General features: G+C 38.3%; 1 protein-coding gene across 2 annotated transcripts in view; it reads right to left on the bottom strand.

Annotated features, from left to right (window-relative positions):
- LOC134527916 (apoptosis-stimulating of p53 protein 1) overlaps positions 1-17,205 on the bottom strand; it is a 1,064,179-nt gene that overhangs the window by 244,748 nt on the left and 802,226 nt on the right. The window contains exon 6 of one of the 2 annotated variants that reach the window (XM_063360948.1): positions 5,248-5,298. The exons of the other annotated variant lie outside the window; for it this stretch is intronic. Within the exon in view, the coding sequence (XP_063217018.1) occupies positions 5,248-5,298 (51 nt within the window). The remainder of the gene's footprint in view (positions 1-5,247; positions 5,299-17,205) is intronic. 2 annotated transcript variants of the gene reach the window in all.

Consider the following 17,205-nt stretch of genomic DNA (forward strand, 5'->3'; position numbering starts at 1 on the left):
ATCTTTTTATTTATATGTTTTATTTAATTATATTTCTTATTCACAACACCCTATCACCAGGGTGACGGTTCTGTTCAGGATAATTTTTTGCCCCGACTCTAAAATATGTAGGAACAAAAAAATGTCACATTACAAATCATTTTGACAGGACTTTATTGCAATTTAATTAGGCAGTACGAAGTCTGCCGGGTCAGCTAGTATGAGGATAAAATTACTGTAATTTAACAGGAAAATTTACACACACTATTTTTTTATCTATATTTCTAAAAGGACGAGTACATACATGTTTAAATTAGTTCTAATTTATTTATACAACATATAACTAACCTTAGAAAATATTTTATTCCCCTCACAAAAATGAGATAGAAATGTAATTATAATAATTAGAAAAATTTGCCACCAGCTACTTCACTGTAAAAAAATTAGGATACACTAGAATTTCTCAGTAACTTTCGTATAGTTACAGATAATTTCCTACGAAATGTTCGTGAATCATCCCATAGTTAATTTATCACTCATATGATTTTAGATTAGGTATTATAGAAGTTTTAGCTTTAATGCATAAGAAGACACACAGAAGTTTCACGAATAACTTTAAAATGGAACGGAAACGACTTCGGCAGCGTTCATTCTTAATTTCGTTTTTACAACATACAGAAGACAGATCCATTTAAACACCAATAAAAACTTCGTTTCCGTAAATCATAAAACACGATTACTAGTCATGTTGCGAACAATTCATACAATAAACTAACAATAATAGCAGGATACCATCATAAACAAAGTAAGGTACAGGAATCCAAAATAAATAAAATATTATAAAATAAATACGGTTTTTGGTCTATCGGCTTTAAGAGCCACGGTTCTTAGTCACTTAAATTTTTTATTTCAAAACGAACCAATAAATTTTTCCAAACATTCGCTAAGAAAGATCCCCCAAGTACCGATAGTCAAACCTTCATGGCGTGGGGGGGGGGGGGGGGGGGGTGACTGAAGTGTTCTGTGATCCTCTCGCACAACTTCTTGTCACACGTGCAAGGAAGTGTTCTCGTCGCCTCAAACTTGATCAGCTCGCAGCTAATTGGATCCTGGGGCGTTTGTTCGGCCTCGACTTAATTAACATGCGGATTAATTAACGGTCTGAGCTCTCCTCCGACTCTTCACTTGAAAGAACAAAAAATAAAATGCAAAGAAAGAGTTAATGAAGTAATATAATATACGAGCTACCACATAGGAGAATTTCACTTGTTATTATTTAATTAACCGTCATTGATTAAATACTGTGTACATGAAAAGAGATGCATGCCATTAATCGATAAAACTAAGAACACAACTCCTGAGTATTATTATCACACAGATAATCAACGTTTGAATACCGCGCGTATATTTTCTATCTATTTTTATGCGTAAAAAACTTAGCTCTCGATAAACGGCAGTTGTTCTGAGCAATTTCGTGAATGGAACGGAAATCAATTAAAACGAAAATGTGTAAATACGGGTCTGACATCTGTGGAAGTGTCATTAATATTGAAAAGATAGCCAAACAACGTGATTAATCATTTAAATATTAACTTTCGCGAATATTTGGGTATGTATTATGCGTATTAGTGTGCCAAACTAAACTTATAATAGTACAACTATCCTTTAATACTTTATGTTATAATTTATAGTCATAAAAAGAAATGACAAATTAAATAATACGCATTGCAAATTTCATAATCCTTAGTTCATTGAAAAGTAGAGATAGCGCAGCGTTTGTCATACTGTAGAGACACAAGAAATTGTTAGCCTACATCATATTCAACAGCATGTTAAATAAAATAATTTCGTGATGAAGTTTTTAATGTTAAATATTAAATGTTAATATACATCAATAAAGCGAAGTTTTGTTTGTAAGAAGCATTTACAGACTGTCGTTTAAGCAAAAACAAATATACACACATATACTTAATGTTATAATATGTGTTTTAAAATGTTTCAGGTTAATTTTGGTTTAATGTATCTATTGGACTGCACTTTTAGTCTGAAATATACTTAAAAGATAGCACCTCGTTCGTAATGCTTTGGAGAACCAACAAAATGATACATATATTTGATGCCACGTTTGTTCCAACACAATTCTCTTGGTGTATTTTGTAGGTATGTTTTAATTATATGTTTTATAATTGTACGCTTTTAAAAGTATTTTTAATTATAGTTATTTTTTAATCAATTTTAGTTATTTAAAGGTATTTAATAAAGTATAATAAATGTATTTAAGTATTTTTAAATTATAGGTATTATAGGTATATTTTGTATTGTGATTATATTTTGTTACGACAATTCAAATTTAAAATATTTATTCCAGGATAGTTCATGTTACCACACGTGGGTCCGCCATATTACGTCTTCGGCTTGTGGCTATAGCTAGCATTTTATACATTATTGTACATTGGGCTTTAAAACTGTAAAAATTTACTTGGTGTAATGCGCGCTTAGTTAATTATATTTCTGTTGCATTCTAAAATTTCACTCTCAACGCGCCTAAAGAAGTATTACCTCAAAACTCAGGCTATGACTGCAGAAGGAACCAGCAGTGTGCTACTGCAAGGGACAGTTTGAAATTTTTAGTTTATTTATTTTGAAGTCAAATTCAGCTCTTGAGTGTTTTACAATTGGCACGTTAAAAGAAACCTGCCTTGAATAAATAATCAAACACTCGGTTAACTACCTACCAATGCAATGAAATTAAAAAAAAACTCTATCTTCAGATTTCCTTTAATTAAACTGGTCTCGCAGTTTTTCCTGAACATGTTTTAGCTCTCCCGGTAGTTCATTCGAAATGTCACATGTCATGTAGGTGGAAGAGTGTTTGTAGACAGTGTATATATGTTTGGTACATGGGAAACAGAAGTCAGAATGGCCGGACTAGGATTCGAAGTCCCGTCCTCTGGAATGCGAGTTCGGTGTGTTAACATTGAGCCGCTCTCTCCATTCCTTAGGTGAAAAGACAGGTACTTTTTCTTCTTCTTCAAATAAATAGTTTATTACCTATGCCTTGCATTTCATTTTTGTTTTCCAAGAACAAGTGTTGCACATTGGTAATTTTCTTTCATCCCACAACTGAGCACTATTGTGCAATCGTCCAAGCTAACTAACATAAACACAGTTTCAGGTAACTTCAATTAATAATTTATAAAAAAAAAATGGGCGCGTGTACTTATGTATTTGTTATTATGTTATTACTTGGCGTAATTTAAAAAATAATAATTTTGCATGAAAGTAATTCATAGAAATAGAATAATAAAAAGGACTGGAGTGATATTATAAATACGGTTGGTAAAGTATAAATTCAATTAAATTTAAACAATTAAATAAATACTTAGTACTCAATAATAATAATCAACTGTAAACTTAGAAATAAAATTAATTATAAAAATTAGTAAAAAATTCGACATAAACTTTAAGTAGTAATGAAAAACAATAAACATGCTGAAAGTTTATTCTAAATTATTAATTTTTATTATATTAAATAATAATGTAATAATTAATAATGCAATAATGATATAAATACACTAAAATATACACTTCAAATGTTAAAACAAAAACTTATTTCCCTAAAATTAAAAATAAATAAATATAAATTTTAATTACATGGATCAGTATTCCATATCGATCCCTAAAGTATATGATTTAAAAACACATATATGTTTATTTGCATGTAGCCTTTTTCCATACTGCCCATTTGTGTTGCATGCTGCGCGCGCATTGTAAAAGGCGCCTAAAACGCACTGTCTCGCGGAGGAACATGATCCCAGCTGCACTGGCCAGCTCGGCCGCGCGTGACTCGCCCTCGCCCTCGCCCTCGCCCTCGCCCTCGCCCTCGCCCTCGCCAGGATGCGACTCCAGTCCGCCTCCCTGACGACCCGGGTCCCCAGCCTCGCAGCTCACATCGCTGTCCGGAGCTCTCACGACAATCCCTTACTAATCAGTCCGTCGCTGGGAACACCCCCTCCTCCACCCCGTGCACAGTCCCTGATTAAAATACAATGACTTCGCACCGGGGTGGCGCGCTTTTGTCCCGTCACACTTCTACACGAGACGTGAATTACAATGAACTGCAATAATTGGGAAGGTTGAACATCGAGAATCATGGAGAGAGGTCAGGAAGGGGAGGCAGGCATACACTTGCAATATTTTTACATTTAACAATTCGTGATCGTGTTCAGGTATAAAAAGTTAATCAGAAAAATAATTCCGTTATTAACCGATTTTAACATCTTTTCATTATTTTCCACTCGAGGAAAGAATTCAAATTACTCACAATTTAACTCTCTAGTCAATTATGTTCGATATTCTTCAAATAACAGTAAAGTGATTATTTTATTCCCCTCGTTTAATGTTTTCGCACTTCCATCACGTGAAAAAAAAATTTTTTTCCCGCCTCACAGAAAATCACAGAGACATAGTCTACATCCGACAGTGTTCAGCGGATGTAACTTTCTAGTCGATGGTCAAATATTAAGTTTTCACCATACCTCTCAGCCTGCCAATAAGTCCCTACCGCCACTCTAGAAACATATATTTTCAATGTAAATGTTTGTTAATAATTATTTACAGGCCGATAAACTACCGATGAAGCTTATATAATTCATTCCCACAAAATATTAAAAAAAATTCATGCATAAAAAGTTATATAATTTTACACCCACTGTTTGTGATATGAGTGTTTCCACCAACGGAAGTTGTTTTGACACTTACAATGGTTTGAGTTTTTTTCAACCTTTTGTTGAAGTAAAAATTCTATTAAAAGTGTAAAAGTACAATTTATATAATTTTGTAAATTTAACACAGCTTTTTTCTTTCACCTTCTTTGCGGGTGATACGAGGGAAATTATTAGAGAATGATTTTGTAATACTTATAATTAGCCCAAAGTTATAGTAAGCAAAACACTTTCTTTTAAAAACTTTTAACTAGTATCCATTCAATAGTTTTCAATTGATGTCTTAACAAACAAAAAACACAGCTTTTATAAATATATATTATTTGTGTTCCATAGAATGTAAGTAAATTGCCGTTTCCATTAAGCCATTATTCATAAATGTATGCAGTAAATGTTGAAAAATATAAGTTGTAAAACACTTTTGAGTTTCTTCGCAGGTAACTTACCCTAAACCCACGCCACGATGTGATGGCTATAAAACGTATTGGAATTTACGTTAAATTACCTACTTGCTTGAATATTTACTACAAATAGGGCTACTTACCACCAGGAGAGACACCGATAGAACAATTTCCAATTTTTCACCATAACTTACCTGTAAAAGATAAAAAAAAAATGTTTTAGCCTTTGTAAAATATATTTATTTTTATAAATAACTGATTTGTACACAACACATTTAATGTGCAAAAAATGCTTTTCTATACACGTCACTAACTTCAAATTATTTCCTTACAAATTAAAATTAAAATAACTTATCCTCTAAAATTGTTTTATCTTACTATCAATCAAATATGTTGATTACATGTTTTTAAGACATGGAAATTTGCATAAAAAATTTTAAAACATATTATATTTTGAAAAATAAAAAAAACAACGATTATTTAATACAAACAGTTGGTAACATGGATTTATCCTAGGGCCTGGCATCGAGCTCAAAGTATCGTTGACAAGCTTCATAAATGAACGATGCCCTCTAATAGGGCAGTTACGGAAAACGTAGGAAGGGCAAAAGAATTACCATGAGAAAGCAGATTAACGTACTTTTAATGTCTATCACTAACAATTATGAGCGTTGCACTAAGTCAAATCAACCCCTAGGCATACAATATTTACACTAATATAATTATAATATTTTAAGGACAGTTAATATGTGGAATCATAATTACGTGGATTATGATTAGGTAGAACAAACAATCAAATATTTATAACTAAATGCTTTAATTCCTTGGGAACTATATCGATAGAATATATACTCATTGAGTTAGTAAACTATTTACATATAAAGGACCCAGTTTAATACGATCCTCTTAGAAAAACTTCACCCCTTCTGGATCTCTCTTCACAGGTCATCGCCTCGTGTTATAGTATATTAAAGAATATTAAATGAAAGCAAGTGACTTCGTTCAACACACCACTTGGCTTGAGGCATCTTCTTCCTGGCTGTGAATCTGTGAAAAATACATTTTAGATGGTGAAATATTTGTTTTGAAACGACGAACCAGTCATCTGGCTAGATGAAAATCAATATGCAACAAAATTGTTTTTAATAATATGTTTGGTATAAACAGGTAAATCACTTTCGTTAGGTCGACAAGATCTGACCTAACACAATATTTCTCGTTGAAGCAAATCTATATCTTTGTTTCGCCGCGTAAAACTATTTTGATGAGGTACACAAACATTTATTCGGAACATAATTCTTAACTTTCCCGTCTGCTGATGCATTACTCTGAATATAAATCCATTAATTTTCGTGCCTGAACAAGTGTTTTGAAATGATAGACTGTAGGAATCTCCAAACAGACGATAAATGAATGCAGTAAAATTCATTTTCACAAATTGTTTGTGCAACCAGCGCTGTTCCCAAGCAGATTTTAAATTAAAAAAATTAGGTAATAAAGTATAAAAATGTATTATTTTACGAGGAAAATAATTATTTCTTTAAACTTTGTCACATAACAGTTTTTTACCATTAAATATCAGAAAAGCTATATTTCAATAATCCAGCAAACATAAGCATGCTGTAAAGTACGCAAAGAAAAAGGTTTGTTTAAATCAAACAAATATTTGTTTATAAATGGCAAAACAAATATTTACTTGCTGTAACGAAATACTTGGTTAGGCTAAACAAACTTTTTGAGTACCAAAACTGATTAATTGCACATAACAAATCACACAGTTGAGTTGACCAAATCAGTTTGTTTTGTCAACCAAATCTTTCCTGCCTAAAATATTTGTCTGAATAAAAAAAATATATTTATTTTACCATATAAAAACAAATATTTTGTTGTGGCAAACAACAATTTCTCTCAGTGTATTTCTAACAACTGACCAGAATTGAAAATATATATCTTCTACGCGGTCTGTCGACATTTAAGAAATATATGACTACTTAGTTCAGATTACAGTGACTTTTTTTTACTACGAAATCTATTGCCATTCTAGAATTCTAAGACGTTCATGAACACACTAATTTACGCTGCGATAAAGTATTATTTTTAATGAATATCATTTGTAGGAAAATAAACAAGAAATTACTTATCTCTAGTTAACGTGGCGCATAGGAACGTGAATTGTTAACCGCAATACACTTTAGCGAAATACTTTTACATTTTAAACATAAAATATACGAAAGCCAGATGTTCCAACAAATTTTCTTCATCTGTCTCATTTGGAATGATTTTTTTTGTGTCCAGTGGCGTTTTGTGGGGCTTAGCTGTCATCTTAAGTGAGGACTAGACGGGCGGGAGTGTCTACCCGAGGAAACACGAAGGTGTCTGCCTGCGAGCAATCTCTCGCAGATTGAAGCGCGCGGCTCGCAGCTACGCTGAGTGAAGCCTCGAAATTGGATGACTGGAAATAAATTCACCGAGGGTGAAAAATGCGCATAAATCCCTTCCCCAGAGGAGAGAAATCCCTCTTCTTCCAGCCTCTCTCTCTCTCTCTCTCTCTCTCTCTCTCTCTCCAGATGGGAACAGAACACAGACGCCAGCGTCAACACTACAAGCAGACACACAGCTCACGCTGTTTGCTTGGCTTCATTTCACTAGTTTGATATAAACTGGCCATTTTCCAACCGCGTTAAATAGGGCTTTTTTATAACTCGAGAAATTAAGCTGGTTCCTGTTTAAAAACGTAATCTAAAATCCGTTTTTTTTTTGTCGTAAAGTCAGTACGACGTTACAACTGCAAAATACATTTCCTTCATATGTTGTCCACTAAAATAACTGTATGCTTGGATGAATTTTCGTTATGTTTTTGAGGATGGTTATAGTGATGATTTTCTTGAAGCTGGTCTTATTATCTTCAGAAAAGTTCATGATAACTGTCCTGCCATCTCTTGGTAACTATTTGATAGCTCCTTCGCCGGGGTTGAAGCCGCTAGTAGCGAACTACACTGCAGGTAAACATGGCAATGCTAGAAAAGTGTTGAGGTGTGCATCAATCAAGGCTATATTACAGTTTCGAAAAATATGTTTTTGTATTATTGTGTTAAAACTTGATTAAAATGTGATATAATAGGTCTCGCATCACTCATTTAAGGGCTATTGGTGATTTGAGAACAGAAAAAAGATATTTTTCAGTGCTTGTTTTAAATTAAAAACAGCCATGATGTTATAACGTAATTTTTACTATCACTGCACTGTATTACCAAATAATAAATAATTGTAGACTTGTTCTCGGCAAATACCGAGTGACAAAATCAACGTGCATTGCGCAAATGTCCATATAACTTGCATTAACCACAAATGATTGCTATTTTTTCTTCAAAGCGGAATGGATGTTCGAGTGGAGTCGTTTGATGTGCATTTTAATCTCTGTATATTTTATTACGAAAAAATGTGCGTTTAGATGAACCGATTTCATTGATGCGATGAAAAACGTAACCTTTTTTTTTTTGCTGTATAATACAAGAACAAAATGAAAAAAATAATAATAAACACCAGTTAGTATTTAGTACACGTAGGAGTTATTCACAAAAAAAAAACACGAAAATAACTGTAATTTTCTAGTAAAATTATAATCTATGAAACATTTACTATGTATGTAAGTATGTATGCCCATCACCACTTATCCCCGTCGAGTGAAGCTAAACGCCTAATGGTTCCTGAGCTGGATGGGCACTCACACTCATGTAGCAATTTAACGCTGTAAACCATACTTGTTTAACCCAACGTGATTACAAAAATTGGAATTATTTCTGACGTATACTCACACACGGACTATCTTCGGAGATTTAGTATCAACATTTGAACGTATAAATGACCAAAAAACTCGGGAATAGGCCTACATAATATCACACAATTTTTCTGTAAATAATATGTTAATATTAGTTATTACACCATATGCGAATGCACACACAAATCGAGACAGTTAATTATTTAAAACAAATTTAAAGTATCCACGTCCGTAATCAAATATAATAAAAAAAATGCGCATTTCCTACGCAATAGGTAAAGATTGTCTCGTCCATGAACGATATTTTTAGAAACGATAATTTAATAAAATGGCAGGCACAAGAAATACATCTAAAAGTAGAAGCAAATATCCACAAATAAAAAATAAATTACCAATAATCTTTTTATTCGTAATTATCAAAAAGCAACCGTTATTACACCATTCAGGGCACAAAATATCATGATGAAAACTGCTGTAACAAAACGCTTCGTCCAAGCTATGTACCTATACCTTCTTTTTTAAAACGCTTTTATTAGCTTCATCTGTATGCATGTATGTATGTATGTATGTAACGGAATATTTCAACGTAATTTTCACCAACTTAAATGCATCTGATTGACTTGAAAATTTACACACGTGTCAAGGGCCGATGAAAATACAATAATTTTGTTACTTTAACCCGAAAAGTGAAAAAAAAGGGGGGGGGGGCATAGGGACAAAAAAAACCCTACTTTTTTGTTATGGGCAATAACCATGCTCTTTGTATGTCCACGAGTCCGGGGCATGGTGGTAAATTTTTCCAAAGTCGACTGCCCCGTCAATTGTGTTTGTGTGTGTGTGTGTGTGTGTGCGGGGGTTGGGGGGGGGGGGGTCAAAACCCCGAAATTTCAAAAATTTCAAAAATTGATTCTCTTTCGAGCTCTTCCGAGCCATTCGTGGTCCTCAACCTCTAAACCCCCCCCCCCCCCCCCAGGGGAAAGGTCATTTGCCCCCGAGTTTTCAGAATTCGGGACAATTAAAGTAGGTACGTTAATTTTGACGTGCATCCAGGGCCATCGGGCACCATAAGACCTTTGGGGGGGGGGGGGGGGGGGAGGGCAATTGCCCTTGAAAAATATTAACTTTGAAAATTGATTTTGAAGTGAATTTTGAGGAATTTATAAAAAAAACTAATTCAATATTCACTAAAAAATAAAAATTTTGAGGTGCTTGATATATTGTACTTAAAATTTATATCGGTAATAACAATATGATTTATAAAATATTTTCTATAACTAATTTTAGGTCAATATAAAAATGACTATATGAACTTAATAACAATATTAATTTAAAATTAGTAATTAAGTTATTGAATTCGTCTGTCCTAAATTTTTGATAACTATTTTTAGGATACAGACATTATGAAAATATTAGGGGGTAGTCATTACGTAAATGAAAGAACATAGCACCCCACGCTTTTAGTTGTACCTACAGGGTTGTGGGGCATTATATGACTGCTAGACAAAAAACGTAAATTTTAAATTTATTAATTAAAACGCTTTTATTAGCTTCATACCTATGTATGTTAGTATGTAACGGAAAACTTTGAACATGATTTTGACCCCCTTAAAAACGTCGGATTAACTCGAAATTTGGCATACTTATTAAGGACCGATGAACATTCGATATTTTAAACAGTTAGACCCGTTATCCTTACTAGGATAATCAGGATTGGCGATTTTTTTTGTTTTCCTAAACTGATATTGTCTTTGCGCCAAGACCAAGAAGGTAAACTACCTGGCGTGCCGATCACCTATTTCTCAGATAAGTTATCGATTCTGAATAAGATGCAATTTTCGGAGAGGGAACCTGTGAACCGGCTATCTCATCCAAGGGAGGCAGCAGGCGCCCAAATTGCTCATTTCTCGGATAAGTTACCGACTGAGAATAAACATCAATGACTTCCCGATTTTATTGAAAATAATTGATTATCATAGTAGGTGTTCATTAATGGACTATAAAACAGCGAATTGCACAAAACTATTTAACTTGGCGACCGATGTCGCCAGATAGCAAGAGTACCCGATAGCACCACTTACCACCATGCCTTTGTAGAATAACTGACTTCCGGAGGAAGCAGGGCAGCCAACTCACAGCAGCCAAGTAGCAGCGCCACTATCGCCAGCAGCGCGGCGCGCGAGTTTCAAAACTCAAGTGTGTTGACCAATGCCAACAATGTTTATAATGTCCAAGGTCTATTTACACGGAAACTATACAATATACATAACATACCGCCCACCTTGAAATCACCGATTTCAACAGTCACAGGGGAGCGGGCATAATTTCACTGCTGGCCGTTTGACAGTGCCTGTGACAGTGCGTACAGTGGCCACTCGTGCCACGCCGTCCGTTCCATGATGAAGATCAACAATGCGCCCCAGCGGCCATTGCAGAGGTGGAAGCCTGTCTTCCTTGACCAGCACCATCTGGTTGGGGGCAAGACCTGACGCCCTTTTCTGCCATTTGCTACGTTGTTGCAGCGTGTGCAGGTAATCCCGATGCCAGCGATGCCAGAAATCTTGATGTAGTCGGGATACAAGCTGCCAGCGATGCAAACAGTTCATTTTTACCTGACGTAAATCTGGTTCGGGTATTGTCACTAACGGTTCCAGCGTCAGGAAATGGCCTGGGGTCAGAGGAGTGAAGTCCTTGGGATCCGCACTGAGGGGACACAACGGCCTTGAGTTCAACACTGCTTCAACCTGAGCCAATACTGTGTTTAACTCCTCGTACGTTAGTATCTGCTCTCCTATCACCCTCCTCAAATGGGACTTGAACGACTTGACACCCGCTTCCCATAAACCCCCAAAGTGAGGAGCAGCTGGCGGGTTGAAATGCCAAGTCACACCAAGATGTGCGAGCGATGAAGCCACTGTTGTTTGATGGGAAGACGACGTGAGGAGTTGTTGTAGTTCGGAGAGCTGATTTCGTGCCCCAACAAAGTTGGTGCCACAATCGCTGTAGATGTCCGAGGAACGTCCTCGACGTGCAATGAAACGTTTATAGGCAGCCAAAAACACATCTGTCGATAAGTCCGAGGCTAGCTCGATATGTACTGCCTTTGTTGCGCAACAGACAAACACGCATAGATATGCTTTCAGCACAGCAGCCTTGCGAAGACGGGCCATCTTAATCAAGAATGGACCAGCGTAATCAACCCCCGACCTTGAGAACGGTTTTACCTGCTGAACCCGCATAGCTGGAAGGTTTCCCATCAGCGGAGCAACTGATGATGGAGATGCACGAAAACAACGCACACAACGGTGCACAAGGTTGGTGATTGCACGCTTGTCCCCCATAATCCAGAACTTCTCCCTGAGAATGGCCTGGAGTGCTTGTATTCCCGGATGTTGATTAACTTCATGGTAATGACCTATGATCAGTCTTGTCAGGGGATTCGATTTAGGAAGAAGGGCTGGGTGCTTCTGCTCAAAGGGCAGATCCGAATGAGACAGTCTGCCGCCCACCCTAATCACTCCCTTGGAGTCAATGAACGGTAGCAATCTACGAAGTTGTGGGGAGGTGATTTGATCCTTCTTCAAGGCAATTAAATCACTTCGATAGCACATGGACTGAACATAACGTATCCAGAACTCTAGGGCAGTGTTTAGATCCTTCGATGACAGCTCTTCTATGGCCCGTCCTTCCAGTGGATGACGACAATTGTTGATAAATCTGAACAAGCAGGCAGTAACACGCAACAGCCTTGTCAACCGACTGAAACGTTCCAATAATGTGTCCAAGTCCCCAGGGGAGATAAAAGTTCCCAATGCCACTACCTTCCTTTCAAGCAGGATTACGTCAGAAGCCTTAATGCACGGAATACCTTCAGGCCACTGGTCCTCAGCCTTCTTCAGCCATGAAGGGCCAGACCACCACAGAGGATGAGATACAATTTGTGCTGGCAGAAGCCCACGGGATCCACAGTCTGCCGGGTTATGTTCCGAACGAACATGCTTCCACCATTCTGGACGAGTTAGCTCTTGAATGTGACTAACCCGGTTTGCCACAAAGGTCTTTAACTCATGTGGAGAAGAGTTTATCCAGGCAAGAGTTACCTGTGAATCAGTCCAGGCAGTAACCGAACTGAAGTGCAGTGTCGCTCCATAGGCATCAATGACATGGTGAAGCAGGCGAGCCAACAAAAGGGCCCCACATAGTTCTAAGCGAGGCAGCGACTGAACCTTGAGTGGCGCTACCTTCGACTTGGCAATCAGCAAGTGTACCAGAACTGTACCATCAGGGTTGTCAATGCGCAAGTACACAACTGCTGCGTAACCAATTTCGGAGCTGTCCGAAAATCCATGCAACTGGTAGGAACCTCCTGCCTGTCCTCGAATCAGTCGGGGAATGGTAACTGATGACAGTTGTGACAGCTGAGTGTTGAAGTTCTTCCAGTTGCTTAGGATGTCATCCGGTGGTTCAGTATCCCAGCCCAGGTTCCGTGCCCACAAGACTTGGATCAGGTGCTTTGCAAACATACTCAGTGGGGTGAGCCACCCAAGAGGATCAAAAATCCTAGCCAGATTTGACAGGATTGTCCTTTTTGTGGCATTGCCAGAACTAGGCTGTATCTTGTAGGAATATGTGTCCGACACAGGATTCCATTGCAGACCCAAGACCTTAATGACACAATCGTCTGAATCCAATGAAAATGGTTGTGGGATCTCAATATCCTCCACTGGCAACCAATCCAGAAGAGCTTGGTGGTTGCTCATAAATTTGCGCAGCTTGAAGCCTCCTTTTCCTAGGAGTGTTATAAGCTCCCTCTGAATGGCCAAGGCAAAATCAACCGAATTAGATCCAGTGACAACATCGTCAACATAGACATCTGTAAGTAAGACCTGTGATGCAGTTGGGAAGTGCTCGGTTTCATCCTGTGCCAATTGTTGAAGTGTACGTAATGCGAGAAACGGTGCTGCAGATACACCATAGATTACAGTCTTGAGACGATAATCCTTCACAGGTTCAGCATCATTAAACCTCCAAACAATGCGCTGATAATCCTGATGACGAGTGTGTACACCTATCTGTCTGTACATCTGTTTGATGTCACCAGTGAAGACTACTACATGCAGACGAAAACTCAACAATAGGTCAACTATGTCCCGTTGAAGCCGGGTGCCAGTAAAGAGCGCATCGTTCAGCGAAACACCTGAAGAGCTCTTGGCGGATGCATCAAAAACCACCCTCAGTTTTGTAGTTGAACTTTCAGGTTTAACCACACAGTGATGGGGAATATAATACAACTCTGACGGAATCTGTGACTCTGTTACTTCTTCCATGTGACCACTAGCTACATAATCACTCATAAACTCTGAATACATGGCCTTCAATTTGGGATCAGACTTGAGACGATTTTCAAGACGAAGAAATCTGTTAAGAGCCTGCGGCCTTGACGCACCCAATTTCAGAAGAGGTTGCCGAAAGGGCAGTGATACACTGTAACGCCCATCTCCAGACCTCAGATGAGTTTTACTGAACCATTCCTCACATTTGACATCTTCAGGAGACTTGTGTGTTGTCGCAGGAAACTCCTCTAATTCCCAGAACCTTTTTACTACCTCATCCAAAGGAGGGTGTGAAGTGAGAAGAGAGATACACAAAGATGTTGCAGTCAATGATGGGACTTGTGTGTCCACCTGTCCCATCAGTATCCACCCAAGCACAGAGTCCAGAGCTACGGGAGAACCGTCAATTTTGGCCCCAGTAAGGAGTCTAGGAACTAACTCTGCACCAATTAACAGATCAACAGGACCAGGGGTGTCAAATGCAGGGTCGGCAAGTTTCAAATGTGCCACTGCACCACGGACCCTGGCGCTCAGCTTGGCACTTGGCAAATTGGAGGTGATTCTCGAAATTACAAATACATCTACTGCAAACTGGGGGCTCGTGCTACCAACTGGTGCCATAACAATGGAGGCGCATGACTTGGCCACATTCACTGAAGTGTTAGCTAAACCTTGTACTGGTAGATGAGATCTTCTACGAGTAAGCCTCAATCTTTGCAGACAGCTCTCTGTGACGAAGCTAGCTTGGCTGGCAGTATCCAACAGAGCCCTCACGACCATTGGAGTTCCACTTGAATCAAACACGTGTACCTGTGCTGTTGATAATAACACTGTTCTTGCTTCACTTGGTAGAGCGGCAGCAACTGCAACAGTTGCAGGGTTTGGTTCAATGAGTGTGGTTGAAGCATCCTTGCCCGGACCAGGGTTGATGGCTGTCTGTTGCTCGAAGTGCAACAGAGAATGATGCCTGGATCCACAATAACGACACGATGATGATGAACAATCCTTGGATGCGTGAGATGGTGACAAGCAATTCAGGCATAATTTGTGCTCCTTAGCTATCTTATATCTGTCCTCGGGACTACTCTTGATGAATTTAGGGCACTTAAAAACAACATGGGTACTGTTACAAACGCAACATGATTGTGGAGAGCTGACCAAACTTTTCACAGATTGACGAGCCTGTCTCCAGCTTGGCATTTGGTTCCTTGACTGTGTAGGTCCTGCACCTGGAACATGTGACCGAGAAGCTGTCACAGTTTCCTGGGCCCGACAATGGGTTTCGATAAAGGACAAAAGGTTTTTTACAGTTGGAAGGGCATCGGTTTGAGTAAGCTCCCACTGTGTTTGAAGGACAGAGTCTAACCGCTTGCACAAAATAGGGAGCAAAATCAAGTCCCATTGGTCTACAGGGACATCCAGTGCCCTAAGGGCCAAGAGGTTCTCGTTTACAATGGTTAACAAATTGCGCAGAGCCTTGGGTGAGTCAGACGCAGCCATTGGGGCCTTCAAGAGGGCCTCTACATGGACTGAGACAATTAGCCTCTTATTCTCGTAGCGGCCAACAAGAAGCTTCCACGCGACCTCGTAATTCGCTTCAGAGATCGGCAGAGATTGCACCATTCCAAGTGGTTCCCCATTAAGGGCGGTCTTGAGGTAGGCCAGTTTTTCCACTGATGATATATCAGCATTGTTGGCTACCAGGGTGATAAATAAATTAGAGAAATTAGCCCACTGCTGAGGGCTCCCATCAAACTTGGGAAGAGAGATTTTTGGAAGAGCCACACGAGATTTGCTCACCTGAGTAGTGGGTGTGCCTGGTGATACTACCTTGACCTCCTCAATGGCTTCCAATGTTGACATCACTTCGAAATATTTTTCTTCAAAGTCAGCCAAGCGTGCGGTGTGCGCCTCAGCATCGAATCCATCTTCGGTCGTTGCGGTTGTTTCAACGATGACGAAGTCCGTTTCGAACCTTTCTCGGACGCAGTGAAGGTCGCGCGCTGTGGCGCGAAACAAATTTATTTTTGAGCTATCACTGGGAACCATCTGCGCGAGATCAAAGGCTCGCTTAATACGACCTTCAGCAAGACGGATGCGCACCAGCGCCGACTGCCCTTCAGCCATGGTGATTGACTACCAAAGGGTTCAACGATCGTTTTCAAATGAAACGGAAGACATAACCTCAACCTAGAGGTTAGAGTCGTCGAACGAACTAGTTAAAACGTTTCAACCACAGCCGAGACACTGATCGCTGCTCCCGCCAACCAAAACGAGCACTTCAGAGTCACAAACTGTTAGTCAATGTGCGAGAATTCACTTCACACGAGGCTAACAACGCCGCGATAGCACGAACGAAAATTACACAAAAAAACGAACGAAAATACCGGAACTAGATCCGGCCCGGAGGACCAAAAATGTTCATTAATGGACTATAAAACAGCGAATTGCACAAAACTATTTAATTTGGCGACCGATGTCGCCAGATAGCAAGAGTACCCGATAGCACCACTTACCACCATGCCTTTGTAGAACAACTGACTTCCGGAGGAAGCAGGGCAGCCAACTCACAGCAGCCAAGTAGCAGCGCCACTATCGCCAGCAGCGCGGCGCGCGAGTTTCAAAACTCAAGTGTGTTGACCAATGCCAACAATGTTTATAATGTCCAAGGTCTATTTACACGGAAACTATACAATATACATAACAGTAGGATATTGAAAATATTGTTTATTATAGTTCTTCAACACGCTATATCAAACATATATTTTAAAAGCAGCCAATATCTAGTCGAACTCATTTTAATAGTAATTTGATGTAATAAAAAATCCAACCAAAAATAAAAAATAACAGTTAAAAAAAACACGCTTTTATAGCAAATTCAAATAAAAAATAGAAAATTAATTTTAATAAATTTCGAATTTATAATAGTGTAAAAATTTTAATAAATATAAATTTAAAATAGTGTAAATAAGAAAAACTGTATTTTATTGTAA

The sequence above is a fragment of the Bacillus rossius genome, chromosome 1, assembly GCF_032445375.1.
Source record: "Bacillus rossius redtenbacheri isolate Brsri chromosome 1, Brsri_v3, whole genome shotgun sequence".
NCBI classification, from domain to species: Eukaryota; Metazoa; Arthropoda; class Insecta; order Phasmatodea; family Bacillidae; genus Bacillus; species Bacillus rossius.